Genomic DNA, 13,174 nt, shown 5'->3' with positions numbered 1-13,174 from the left:
TTCTCTTAATGACTCAAATGTAAATTTATTGACTCGAAAAAGAATCATAAAACTGGAATACAAAATGAGATTACACCAACAACAAATATTACATCCTACTTGACTAAAGAAAATAGAAACAAATTAAGCTTCCATAACAATAGCTTCGAAATGCTAAAATACATAACCTTTAATTTATATGGTTCAGTTGCTGTCCCCTTGTTCTGTATTGTAACATAGCCATTAAGCAATGTTGATCAAATAAATCACACAAAGCCATCGAAATCTATTAGCAAGGCACACTAGTTATAACATTAGTACTTTGATGATCCAAATTAAATATACAATAAGACACAAATGACAATAGCATTGCAAATTAGTGCAATACCTAAGTTGCAGTACTTAAGACTATAAATATAATACAAAATTTTATTATGTAATTGTAGTCTAGTATACATTATTGCAAACAAAGTTCAGAGATCCCCTTTTTGCTTACAATATAGATCTCTGAATTCTTTTAGAATAAAGTGACTCAAAAGAATATAATATTAGAACCTAAAAATCTGAAATTTATTTCCACAACTTTACGCAGCTGTCATGACTAGCAGAGGCAACCATTCCAGTGACAGGAGACTGAGCCAAAGCAGATATTATATTCTCGTGTGCAGAAATTGTCATGCTTCTGTTCTCAGCTATGTTCCACAGCTCTAAGGACTAAAGACCACAGAGAGAAAAAAAAATCAGTAAAATAGCAACTGATCATCACAGCAAATGAAATGTCTAACAAAACATGCCAAGATAAACATTTATTTTTTCCTTTTGATAATCACCTTATCTTAGATTTGCTAACCACCCTCATAGAAATGAAGAATGTTAGCTAATTTATGGCAGATATATGATTCAATTCATAATATATCTTACATAAAGAAACATGAATTATTTAAAAAAAAACCATTGTCCATTCATGTTGGATTTATTTTTTCTTTTCGTTTTGCGTTCAGGATGTTTGCGATGTTAAGAGTGAATGGGTGCAGTTTTGCTGAGTGTCTAATGCATGCAGTTCAGTAGCTTAGTTTTGAATCCATCTGTTCATTACAATAGGTAATGAAAAAACTCACCGATATCCCTCCAATCACCAATAAAGATGAATAACTTGGATGAAAAACACAGGAATAAAACTGGTTCTCGCTGGAGCTCAGCTCCTTAATGCATTCTCCTGAAGCCAACCTCCAAATCTTCACCATACTTTGACTCACAGATGTCAAGTGATCTCCATTCGCATCCCAGCAAATATAGTTCACCGGATCAGGATGACCCTACAAACACAAATGATTTAACCACAAAATCCTTCAAAGATGTAAATCTTGAAATAAAAAAGATCACACTGTTGCATAAGGTAACCAAGCTTCAGTTCCACCTACAAATGCTAGTGTCTTATGTGCTTGTTGATTCACCTTATCAACTTCTTTCTTTTATCTATACTATTAACTAAATAATGTTGAGATTGGATAAAAGAAGGACATCATGAAAAAAATAAAACGAGGCTGAGAGAAAATGGAAATAAATTCCATCCAACATTTAGGAATTAGCTGACAAGAAATTTTCATAGTAACCATCAATACAGAAAGGAAGGATTTCAGATTTATCTTTATAATTGTACAATCTAATTATCTTTGTTTGAAAGGGAATACATTATACTATAGATAGGCAAGTATACAACAGATTTTACCTGGAGTGAGTAAATTTGTCTGTCAGTTTCAACATCAAAAATCGAAACTACTTTATCAGAAGCTGCTGCCAGTACATGTCCCAGTCTAGGCTGAAATCTCACTTGTGCTCTACCTCCCTGAAACAATCAATTGCAAAAAATATTAGGGACACAGGATAAATTGTTCAAAGAGAAAATGATAGAATGCATTTACTTAACCAACCTTTAATATATGGGTGCAGGAGGATGAAGTAATGTTCCAATACCGAATTTCATTTTCACTATCGCAGAAGCAGAAAAGATCAGTCTTCTTAGGGTGGAAATCAAGAGACCTTACAGCTGAACTGTGCCCACTATATTCTTGCACACAATAGCTTGGCTGCATTGAAAGGAGAGAAGAAAGAGTTAATTGTAATTTGTATAATATAATTGCAAAAGATGAATGGTTGTCACACACAGGGAACAAAGACTGAAGAAGCTATAATCTAGGCTGCAAGTTTTAAACATAAGATGTACAACTTAAACATATTTTTATATGCAAATTGGGAAAAGTCTGTTACATTGGCTGCATCCCATAACCGCACAGATTTATCAAATGAGGCTGTCGCAAACTGAGATGAATTTGGTCTAAAACGGACATCTGAAATAGCTGATTTGTGTTCTTCAGGAGTGCTCTCTGTCTGTAAAGTGTCCATGTTCCAGAGGACAACCTAATACATGCCCCCACGAAAAATTAACATAAGCAACTATTTAGTATTTATAAATTGCAAGAAAATTGTATAGAAAATTACAATTAGAGACCAATGTCTCAGCCTTACCAATAAATAAAACATCATTTATGTGCACAACCAAATCAATCACAATAATCCCATTATGCATATAATATATGACAGAATAGCAAAACTCTAGAATGAGATAATTCACGAGAACATGAAACTACAAGTGCCATAAGGCTTGGTACAAAATGTTGCCAAAGCAAGATGCTTAGGAACAAAATATACTAATTAAGAAACAAAGAGAAAGGCATGATACAGAGTACCAAATTCCTTAGAATACTCTTTTCAGATGAAAAGAACATAAAACTATAAAGTTCACCACCTGCATTCCTCAAATGTGGCATACTATCCTTATTGTGCAAGCAAATTACCTTCATATCATCTCCAGCACTGGCAAGCAACTTTCCATCTGAGGAAAAGTGACAGCAAGTAACTGTGCTGTTCCTTGTCCTTATGCAACTAAATTCAGCAAAGGTGAAGCCTGAAATAAAATGTGGTTAACAATACTTTCCCATAATACTTTACAAACAGAGAAGAGAGGCATAAATAAAGATTATGTAAGGACCAGCAACTTTTTTTGGTGTGCCATTGTGTAAATTGTGTATTGTAATAATATAGTGTGAAATGAATTTTTTTTTGAATAATCAAAATTTTTGTAACACTTAAGAACCAAGATGGACTAGAATGCCGTTAAAGTTTATGCCCACCTTTTGCTAAAAAGCAGGGTTATTTTCAACTTTCTCTTCCCTAAAGATCTCTAATATAGGACAATCAGAAAACTTCCTTCCTTCTACTCATCTTCGTTTCTCCCTTCACACGAAAGTTTTCTTTCCCACTTCATTTTCTTTAACCTCACTTCTCCCCTTTTGCATGCTTCCTAAAATCTGAAAATTCAATCCAAACCCCCTTAAATCATCAACCTCTTACAAACACATCAAAAATCTTCTTTTGTGTACCTGAGATCCTCCAAATCACCCTTTTCTTGGGAGTACTCTCGGCTGGAGACTTGTGGAAAGCTAGGACAGAGCAAAAATCAAAGAGCTGTACTCTCTAATAGGAGAAAATCAGAAGCATTTCAAGAAAAGTGTAAACCAGACTTGAACTTTAAATTTTGAACCCTCTTTGGACAAACTCCCACCCAAGTAAGTTTAAGAAACTCTATCCTTTCTGCCATTAAAATCCATCCATGTGCTAGACCATGTGTTAGATTTTGAATTGTGGTGTGAAATTGTTACAGTGCTTTGTATTTAAAGAAAAATCAATAGCATGTGTATTTTTTTTTTTTTAATAAGAATCAAATGTCTGTAAGTGGTGAATTTATTTTAAGCTCCTGGAATGTATTGGAATGGTTTTGAAGCAAAAGCTTTAGGTTTGGTAGTTTTTACAATTTTATTTGAAATTTGCTATGTTTATGCCAGCTATCCGGATATCTATCAAGGTATGTCCGGATATCTTAGGTGAGATATCCAGATATATCCCCCCGTAGATGCCCAGTTGTAATCAATTTGGTTATTAAACGATGTATTCATGTATTCACACATATCCAGTGGCTGAATAGTGTCAAAGTTACATGTTTTATATATAGTTAGACTACGATATGGATTATATGTGAGTATGCTTAGAAATTGTATAGAAAGTGAATGTTACTGTTCTTTTCGCACTTGTACCATACCTGATTTAAGGTATGATAGTTGACATTGTGAGGGACGCCTCACAGTAATTGAGCTCAATTTACGTATGGGTCAACTAGGGCACGTACAGATGATTGTGGAAAGTGGTCTTATGCAAGGTTGTCAAACTCGAGAGTCTACGCAAACTCGGAAGGGTGAACCAAAATCGTAAATCGCAGAATCGTAACACGGATCGTAAAATCGTAACACTGGATACATATTATATTTATGGGTTTGGTGTTTGTCATTTTAAATGATATAAGTTATGTCATTTTAGGAAAGAGATAGACACAGAAAAATGGAAATCATGGGAGAGAGAGAGTAGGTGATTTTTTTTAATTTAAAATTTAAATAAAAACTTTTTTCTGTGTCTGTCTCTCTCTTAAAATGACAGAGTGTTATGTCATTTAAAATGACAAACACTTTTCCCTATATTTATATATATTTATATGCATATAAAGTAATATAATAAGCAAATTTAATTCAACCAACTAGCAAAATAATGTCATACAATAGTCATAATCAAGGAGTACTATACTACTATTAATACCACTTGAAGACATTTTCTAAAAAAATACAACATTCAAATTCACAAAAAAATAAAAAGTTAACCACAATTTAATTGGTCCAGCAGCAAGCAATATTGAGAAAGCATGACTAATTTGATTTTTCAATCTAGACTAATTTGATTTTTCAATGTGGACTAATTTGATTTTTCAAGTAAATTAAAAAGGATATACTAAAAAAAAAAAAAAAAAGGAAACAGAGGCAAAAACAAGAAAAGAAAAAAAAACTAATTTTGTTTATCAAATAAAAAAAAATTGGTTAAGTAATAAATAACAGAGGCAGAAGCTGAAAGTAAAGCGAGAGAAAACAAAAAAAATATCGACAAAGCCTGCTTTGGTAAACAGATGCATAAACGAAGCGAAACAGAGGCAGTCACGCAGCTCATAGGAGATTGAGAAAGAACACCACCCTGCGACGGCGAAGGCACAACGGTGAAACCTGTGGACGGAGAACGAAGACGAAGCTGCGGACAGAGCACGTGGAGAACGCACGCCCGCACACACACAGACCGGAGTCGGAGAAGACAGTGGAGCGCAGCCAAGCCCGATGGTAGTTGTCTCTCACTGAGTAGGAACGGTGGTGGCTTCCTCCAGGTATTTAGGGGTTTTTTGCATTGAAAAATCCCATTTATTTGATGGATTTCGGGTAAAAAAATCTGGGTCCATGGGTCAGAACCTTTTTGGTGGAATCGTTTTACTCATACGAGCTTACGAGTTTGCAAAAAAAAACAGTGTCTCTAACAAGTCAATGCCAAAAATGAGTTTATGGTGAATTGGAATCGTTGAGGGTGTTTAGAAGCGTAAACTCGTACGAGTTTACTCGCGAGTTTGACAACCATGGTCTTATGACCGTATAGTAGCAACTCAGTGATTATTAAAGTAATTGCAAACATACTGCATTATTACAGTTGATTATGATCTGGTTAATTTGCAGGCAGAATTTGATTCTTATACTAATGGGAGTATGCCGGTGAATTTATGGTTATAAATGTGGAAAGTTTCTTTCACTTATTGAGATCCATATCTCACCCATTTATTTGGGGTTTCATTTCAGGAAAGACGCCACAAGAGGCTGAACCTAAGAAGGATTGAGTGTTCTTTTGGCTGTTTATTTGTGTGGATGATGCTATTATCACTGATTGTATTAACAAGCATATTTTGTTAATGATGTGTTTGTGAAAGTTGTAATTTTGGGCTGTTATATTTTTGCACAAGACTTATGATGGACAGCTCTATGTGGTAAACTTTGATGTAGTTGAATGTGGATTTAGTGAGGTATTTTGCAGTAAAGTAAGTACTGTATTTGGCTGTTTTACTTTGTTCAAGGGTTGTTGAAATTCCAATTCATGCATGATTGCACAATGTAGAACTTATTATAAATTGTACTCTCTCTTTTTTTGGTGGGGAAATTATTAACCTTACCAAAACATTTTTTTTTATAAATTGTACTTAAATAGAGTTTGAACAGCTTTAGGCTAAGAGTTCTTTCCAAAAAAAATAAAAAAAATAAATAAAAAACATTTGGCTAGTGAGTAGTGGCAGACGCTTCCATGAGTTATATTCTAACATAACATAGGCATGCTTAAAATGCGAGTTGAAGTGTACTTTCAACTCCGGCACAGATTGTAGATTATATCTTAATCCTTGAATTTAATTGCTAATAATCCAAATAAAAGGTAGAACTTTTATATAGAAAAGAAGTAGAGAACATTAGGGGCTGCTCTAGTTGCACAAAGGACTTAATAATATGTCAAAGAACCCAACATAGAAGAGTAAGCATATTGGAGTACGTGCAAAATGTAAATTTCAATATATTCCGAAAAGCTAAAATTCATGATATTGGTCTCCCATTTAACTTTGATGTTATGTGCGCTCGAAACCGTATAGATTTAAAACACCTTTTGTCAAAGCGGGGTGTCACAGATTACCTTTTGAAGACTCTTTTTGTTGCTCAGCCGGACTCTGTTTTATTGTTCCATAGAGATTCCCACCATCTCCTCCATCATTTGATAGAAAGGATTCCACATTATCATCTAAAGCACCAACATCTCCAAATCGTTCCATGTCCTCCTGCTTTATGAAATGTTAAGAGTGTCGGAAAAACACAATAATTTGTTCACCTTACAAATTCAGCCTCCCAAAAAACATGGGTACTCAAATGTTTTTATCAAGATTAATGGATAGAAACATAGGAGTTTCAATTAATTACAACTAAATTAAATATATATAAATATATATCAAAGATCAAAGGGCTACAAGTACAAAGTATGAAAAGTATGCCAAACAGGTCAACTATCAAGATAGCTGTTATACACATTAAAGCGAATCAAATGTGCATGGGACATGATTTATATGATCACACAAACTAAAACTATAAACTAAATTTACCAGCAAATTTGCCGATGATGCAAGGCCTCCTGTTGCCTCTGTACCATACATCATAATGTTCTTTTGCACACTGTTAACATGCTGCATGCTGCTTGTTGTATTTAATCCATCACCAGGTGTGTGCGTCGATGGTGGTGAACTAGGTGAAGGACCCACAGTGTTTCCAGTACCAGTGCTATTGGCAGCTCCAGAAGAAGAATGTTGTTTTCTTTTTCTGGTATTCTGATGACAAAGCAGAGATAGTATGTTAATTAGCTTTGAAACAAATTGGGGAGGGATAAATAAATAAATAAAATGAAGGCATTGCAAATGAATCTAATAACAGCAGAAGCCCCAAATGTATTAAGATAGTAATATATTAACATAATTATGCTTGTCAGATCCCTCCCATCTTCCATTCTCCAAACACAAAAGAAAATAAAAATACAAAAATGGTGAAACAGTATAGGATGGACACTTAGTACCATCTCCATTTGGTTACATTCCATACAAAGAAGAGAAAGAAGGCAAAAAAACAGAGTGACATTCAGCACAACCTGCTGCAGTTGCTGCTGCTGCAATTGCTCCTGCTGCTGAGATAATGAATGTTGCGACTGGGTCATCTTCATCTGCTTGATACCCATTAAAGACCAAAATATATAAAATTGATCTATGAGAGTAAACACTGTTGCAATTTGTATCATACAAGAAAGCCAAGAACAATGTAAATGTTTACCAACTCAAAACTGGTTTATATGGCTTACTTACTATTGAAATTATGGGGTTAAGGTATCGATGGAGGATAAAAGATAGAGAGAATAATAGAGACTGGATATTATGTGTTATGAGGTGATTGTTGCGGTTACAAAGGACAAAGCACTAATCCTAATTTATGCTAAATAGTAGATCCTAAAATAAAGAAACAAATCATGAAATATAAGTAAATAGAAAAACTAATCCTAAGAAATCCTTTAGGATACTCTAAACTATATTAAGATATAATTTTAATATTGTACAATATCATCAAGATATTCTAAATATTCTAACACTCCTCATCAAGCTAAAGCTTATTAAGCTTTAAGCTCGTTACAAATAAACCCTTTACAAAAGAAAAAATAACCAAATAATACATTGGGGCTCCACAAAATACGTTTGGAAAGGCGGGGCTCCACAAAATACGTTTGGAAAGGCGACTCAAGGATGCTTGAACGACACCTGAGCAAAATGGCTGGAATGACCATTTGTCTATAGAGCTAGTTGAAATTTTGTGTGACAAAGGAAGAAGAAACTTAGCTGGAATGACCATCAGCATAAATGTATGGGTTGAATGACTATAGGCCTGAAGAGCAAGTTAAAATATTGCTTGACCAAGGAAGAAGAGACTTCGCTGGAATGACCATCAGCGGAAATGTCATAGCAAGTATACATAGCAAGAACTAAAACTTCTCCTTCAAGTTATTTAAGAACATTATTTGGAAGCTTCAAACCACAACAAAACTAAGGAGACCCAACCAAAAGCATGTCTCAGACAAAAGTCGACCAAGTCATGTTGCAACTGGTATGATCAAGAGAAAGTTGCAGCAAAGGCGACACGGAAAAGAGACAACGGAAGATAGTGACTGGAAGATATGGGACTACTGCCGGATTGACGACATAGCAGTGGAGACTGAAACTGGATAGGAGTACGATCATGAAAAAGTAGAGTTTTTTTATTTTGGTGAATAAAACTAGAGTTTTAAACTTTAGGGAACTCAACAACGGAATAGCGACAGGACAAGTCACGGAGGATAGTACCTCTGTGATACCATGTTGAAATTATAGTGTTTAGGTATGGATGGAGGAGAAAAGATAGAGAGAATAACAGAGACTAAATATTATGTGTTATGAGGTAATAAACGTGACACAAAGGACAAAGCACTAATCCCTATTCATACTAAATAAGGGACTCCTAAAATAAGGAAGTAAATCATAAAATATAAGGAAATAGGAAAACCAAACCTATTTAATTAATCCTTTAGGATAATCTAAATTATATTAAGATATAATCTTAATTAATATTGTACAATATCTTCAAGATACTCTAAATATTCTAACCCTTATCAAGCATAGAACAATGGTAACTTATACACAAAGTAAGCACATATTTTTCCTTGCTTTTCTATTTAATTAGTAAGACCAGCATGTCCAGACTACTTAAGAGATGCATCTTCTCTCTGAATCAATAGCAAGCATGAAGGAGATAAGATAATAGCATATTACAACCACTTGGTGACAGGAAAGTTTTCTAGGTGCTAGTGTATTAGTGAAGGGTCGAGGAGGGGCTGTCAGCATGAAATTTATCCACTTCTCATATTGAGAAGTTAAGAGAAATCTGTTTTCACAGGTCTAGACTGATGCTTCAAGTGACTTTCTACTTTCTTGAGATTTTAGGAATATCTTTGCTGCCTTTTTTTTTAAGCTTTAGTTGTCTATTCTTATAAATTCTCAATATCATGGATTTTGGGAATCAGAAATTAATCAATCAAATAATTTTGAAGTAGGAAGTTTACAGATGCAAGATCTTAAAAGATTATAAAATATATTCATTTAGACAAATGTTGATAAAACATTGATTATGTTGGAGAGAGTGATAGTAATTGATACGTTATTGGGAAATATGGAAGTTAATATATCATTGGAAAGATTATAAATTTATAATAATAGGAAATAGTTTAATTCTTTATTATTGTTATAGTGCATGTAAAATATTATGCATGTTAGCCAAACATAGATCTTCCTAACTGATATTTTTTTATATTTAAAGAACTAGTCCAACCTTAGGTGAACCTGACTGTATTTGGGAGCAAATAGATCCATCATTCCTGGTAGACTGACCATCCTTTGCACTTAAACTACCTCGAGGAAGACCACAAAGTCTGCGTGGATCCATATCACCATAATTAGTAGAATTTCCAAGGTTATTTTGTGCCTGAGCCTGTGCCAAGACCTGTTGTTGTTGTGATGCCAAAAGATATTGGTTTTGGGTTGTCAAATTAGGCTTCTGAACTTGTACACCCAAACTAGGTCTTAGTTGATCAATTCCCTGTAAAAAAATGATAGGTTATATTCCACTCTCAAAGAGTTTACCAGACTTTAGAGAAACAACATTGATAAAGATAAAATTCAACTTACAGTTAGAGGCCAGCCCTTCAGTGGAAGACTTGTAACTCCTTGATTTAATCCTGAAGGATAATTGAAAATCAAAATCATAACAACAATCATCAGAAATGGTTCCACCATGTCTAATAAGATTTACAGAAGACAAATTCAAGGTGGAGACAATAATAATACCTGGACTGCCTAGCCCAGACTTTGATTGTAAAATTGCTTGTCGATAAACTGATGCATCCATAGGCAAACTCTTTGGAGTGGCACCTATGTTAACTTCTCCTTTGATGTCCTATAAACATAATGTATCAAGTTGCTTATCATGGAAGAGGTGAAAACAGAGAATTCAAAATAACAGAAAAAACACATGAAATGGCTAACTTAGCATATGGTTAAAGAAGTTACAGTGGTCAAAGGAGTCCTCCCCTGAATTTGCTGCAATGCAGTAGACATATTCCCTGAATTACCATGAACCAACTGACTGAGGCAGCAAAAGAACAAAAAATATTAGCAGTCCAATCCATGTTGCTAAGATCAAGTTAATAGTACTCTTGGCTCTAGCCCACAGTTACTATAAAGCAAAGGAAATTTATTTACCCTTGATGACTTGTTGCTGATTTGAGAAGGGCCATCCTATTGGCATCAATAAGAGTTGGAGATGCCTCTGAATCCATTGAATGAGGGTGTTTCATTCGTTCTTCATACATTTTCATGGCCAAAACAGTAGCTGGCGGCTGTCCCAGCATTCCTTCAGAGTTCATGCCATTTAAGGAACCACCAAGTGCAGGGTGATTAGGATCTCTTCGCTGAAACTGTGCACTGCGCTGTTGCATTAGTTGCAATTGCTGCATTTGAAATTGTTGTTCTCTGGCCTTCGTTTGCTGGGTCTACCAACAGCAAATCCATATAACAATCAGTTTGCTACTACTATTTAAAAGAACCAAAAACTAAAAAAAAAACACATATGTTACATGATGAGATCACCTCAATGTAAGCTGCAGCAGGCTCAGAATGTTTCTCATTTGTCCTTGAGATGAATATGTCCCAAAAGACAGACCACCACTCATAAAGAAATCCCCCAGGTGCATCAATTGCTGTCAAAGACCAAACAATACAACTCATGTTTATACTCGATTGTTCCACAGCATTCAGCATATATACTAGCATAAACTTATAAATAACGACCATTGAATTTGAACCATAAATTTTAAATAAAAGACGAGATTTGTTAGAAAAGATAAAAAAAGAAGCACAAGATCAGAGGATAAGTAAACTCCTAGAAGAAATCCATATCAGAAGAACCAATCTCTGCATGTTTAACAAAGTAACCCTTCTAAACCATTGAACTAGACTAGCAATAAACTAATAATAAACAAACATATTAACCTAATTCACATTACCACCATGATGATGGGGCAAGCTACAACACAAGATTGTAAAGAATGACCAACAATCTTACCTACGGGATCTGTGGAAACTTTTCCTTCTTGCATAAAAGCTTTTGCAGTGACAAGTAATTTTCTTTTCACAAAATAATCATGAATATAAACGTCAAGCCTGAAGCATAACACAAGAGAACCAAGAAGCCAATAAACATCAATATAACATGTATCTCGAGATCTAATAAATCAGCATCAAACCCAGAAAAGAAGAAGAAACTGAAAAGGAAAAAAGAAAAAGAAAAAGAAAAAAGCCAAGCATTTAGCAAGTGACCCACATTTTATCAGCTTCCCAATTACTCTGAGCCTGAGCCATAGTGGACTTCATATGGACACAAACCCAATTTCCGAAATACTTTTATAGTCTTCTCTGCAAAGAAGGAACACTTGGTTTTAGGAAACTTAACATATAAGAATAACCGCATAATATAGCTAATTAAACACCATATAATTCCATTTTTTTTTCTGTTGTTCAATTAAACCTTTTAAAGACCATGGGGAATTGAACTTTCACAATTCTTGGCAACATTAAACCCAAAAAATAAAAAAATAAAAAAAGAATCTTTTTTTCCCCCTTGTAATTCCCTCGGATTCTCAGAAACAGAACATAAAAAAGAGAAAACAAAAAACATTATCAAATTACATAGCTATTAACGTTAGCTTTCACAACTGAATCAGAAAGAGAAACCATACCAGTTCAGTGGATCAAAGCTTGCAAACAATTCCCCACAAGGTACCCACCACACAAAAACCTAACACAAGCAAAAAAATAAAAATAAAAATAAAAAAAATTAAGGAAGAACAATAAGCACACGATTCAACCCAATTTCAGAGGGAAGCAATTACAAGAATTTTTCTTTTTCAACTTCTCGAGAGTAGTAAACAAGGACTTGCATACAGCGAAACTTATAACAATCTTCTCGAGAGAAAACAAAGGGCTAAGATATATGAGACGAGATTTTGCCGAGAAAAAGGTGGAATTTGTTTGAACGTCACAGTGTAGTTAGTGTAATAACCAAGACACAATTCTCCAAAAGTGAATAAAGATGAGAGATTCCAGGGAGATATTTCAGGGTAATAAATATGGGAAAAATACCTGTTAAAGTTAAGGGGTAAAATTATGTTATTTTAAGAGAGAGAAAGAAATAGATAAAAGAGAAGAGAAAGAGTTCACAAAAAAAATAAAGATGTGGATCTCACCTCTTTGTGAGAGTGAAAGAATATAAATTGTGTTATTTAAAAAGATAAACATTTTTCCAATAAGATTTAGAAGTCTTACCTTCCTTTCTCAGCCGCTGATATCTATCTATCCAATGATTATATACATATATGCATAACTGCATAAGCAACAAACACACACATGATCATACAACATATATTATTTGGCCAAACAACTACCTTCCTTTGTGCCAATAATTATTCGCATAAATAATATATATTTATGATCAACATATTTGAAATCAAATTAACCTTTATAAATTTGGCATTTTGGTGGCTAAAAAATCTATCATATTTAATTTTA

The 13,174-nt window shown here is 34.1% G+C and overlaps 1 protein-coding gene across 4 annotated transcripts; it reads right to left on the bottom strand.

Moving 5' to 3' along the window:
• Positions 1–284: 284 nt before the first annotated feature.
• Positions 285–12,651, bottom strand: LOC133310101 (transcriptional corepressor LEUNIG_HOMOLOG-like). 4 transcript variants are annotated; one of them, XM_061510989.1, is made up of 19 exons: positions 12,499–12,651; positions 12,346–12,404; positions 11,931–12,022; positions 11,673–11,770; positions 11,198–11,307; positions 10,811–11,100; positions 10,619–10,694; positions 10,397–10,505; positions 10,238–10,287; positions 9,882–10,148; positions 7,624–7,698; positions 7,088–7,309; positions 6,628–6,772; positions 2,835–2,944; positions 2,248–2,397; positions 1,911–2,066; positions 1,709–1,825; positions 1,098–1,295; positions 285–693 (listed from the first exon to the last, which is right to left on the bottom strand). In XM_061510989.1, the coding sequence occupies exons 3-19, from the start codon at positions 11,978–11,980 to the stop codon at positions 550–552; spliced, it is 2,367 nt and encodes a 788-aa protein (XP_061366973.1). In that variant the 5' UTR covers positions 11,981–12,022; positions 12,346–12,404; positions 12,499–12,651; the 3' UTR covers positions 285–549. The 4 variants fall into 4 exon arrangements, with proteins under 4 accessions (XP_061366973.1, XP_061366977.1, XP_061366985.1 ...); XM_061510993.1 differs by having other exon boundaries at positions 6,628–6,769; XM_061511001.1 differs by having other exon boundaries at positions 286–693; positions 7,624–7,695; positions 12,499–12,650.
• Between the last annotated feature and the right edge of the window lie 523 nt (positions 12,652–13,174).

This window comes from Gastrolobium bilobum, unplaced genomic scaffold (genome assembly GCF_033153095.1).
Source record: "Gastrolobium bilobum isolate Gb01-03AN ecotype WA unplaced genomic scaffold, APGP_CSIRO_Gbil_v1 utg6459, whole genome shotgun sequence".
Lineage (NCBI taxonomy): Eukaryota > Viridiplantae > Streptophyta > Magnoliopsida > Fabales > Fabaceae > Gastrolobium > Gastrolobium bilobum.
This window is presented reverse-complemented; position numbering and strand designations above follow the sequence as displayed.

What these genes read in the sequence shown, in the direction of transcription:
- LOC133310101 (XM_061510989.1), bottom strand. Translation starts at nt 11,980, where the DNA reads ATGAAGTCCACTATGGCTCAGGCTCAGAGTAATTGGGAAGCTGATAAA. An exon ending in TGAAGGGCTGGCCTCTAACT is followed by an intron (nt 10,149 to 10,237) that starts GTAAGTTGAATT and finishes ATTTTTTTACAG; the next exon opens with GGAATTGATCAACTAAGACC. An exon ending in AGCAGCAGCAACTGCAGCAG is followed by an intron (nt 7,310 to 7,623) that starts GTTGTGCTGAAT and finishes CTTTGTCATCAG; the next exon opens with AATACCAGAAAAAGAAAACA.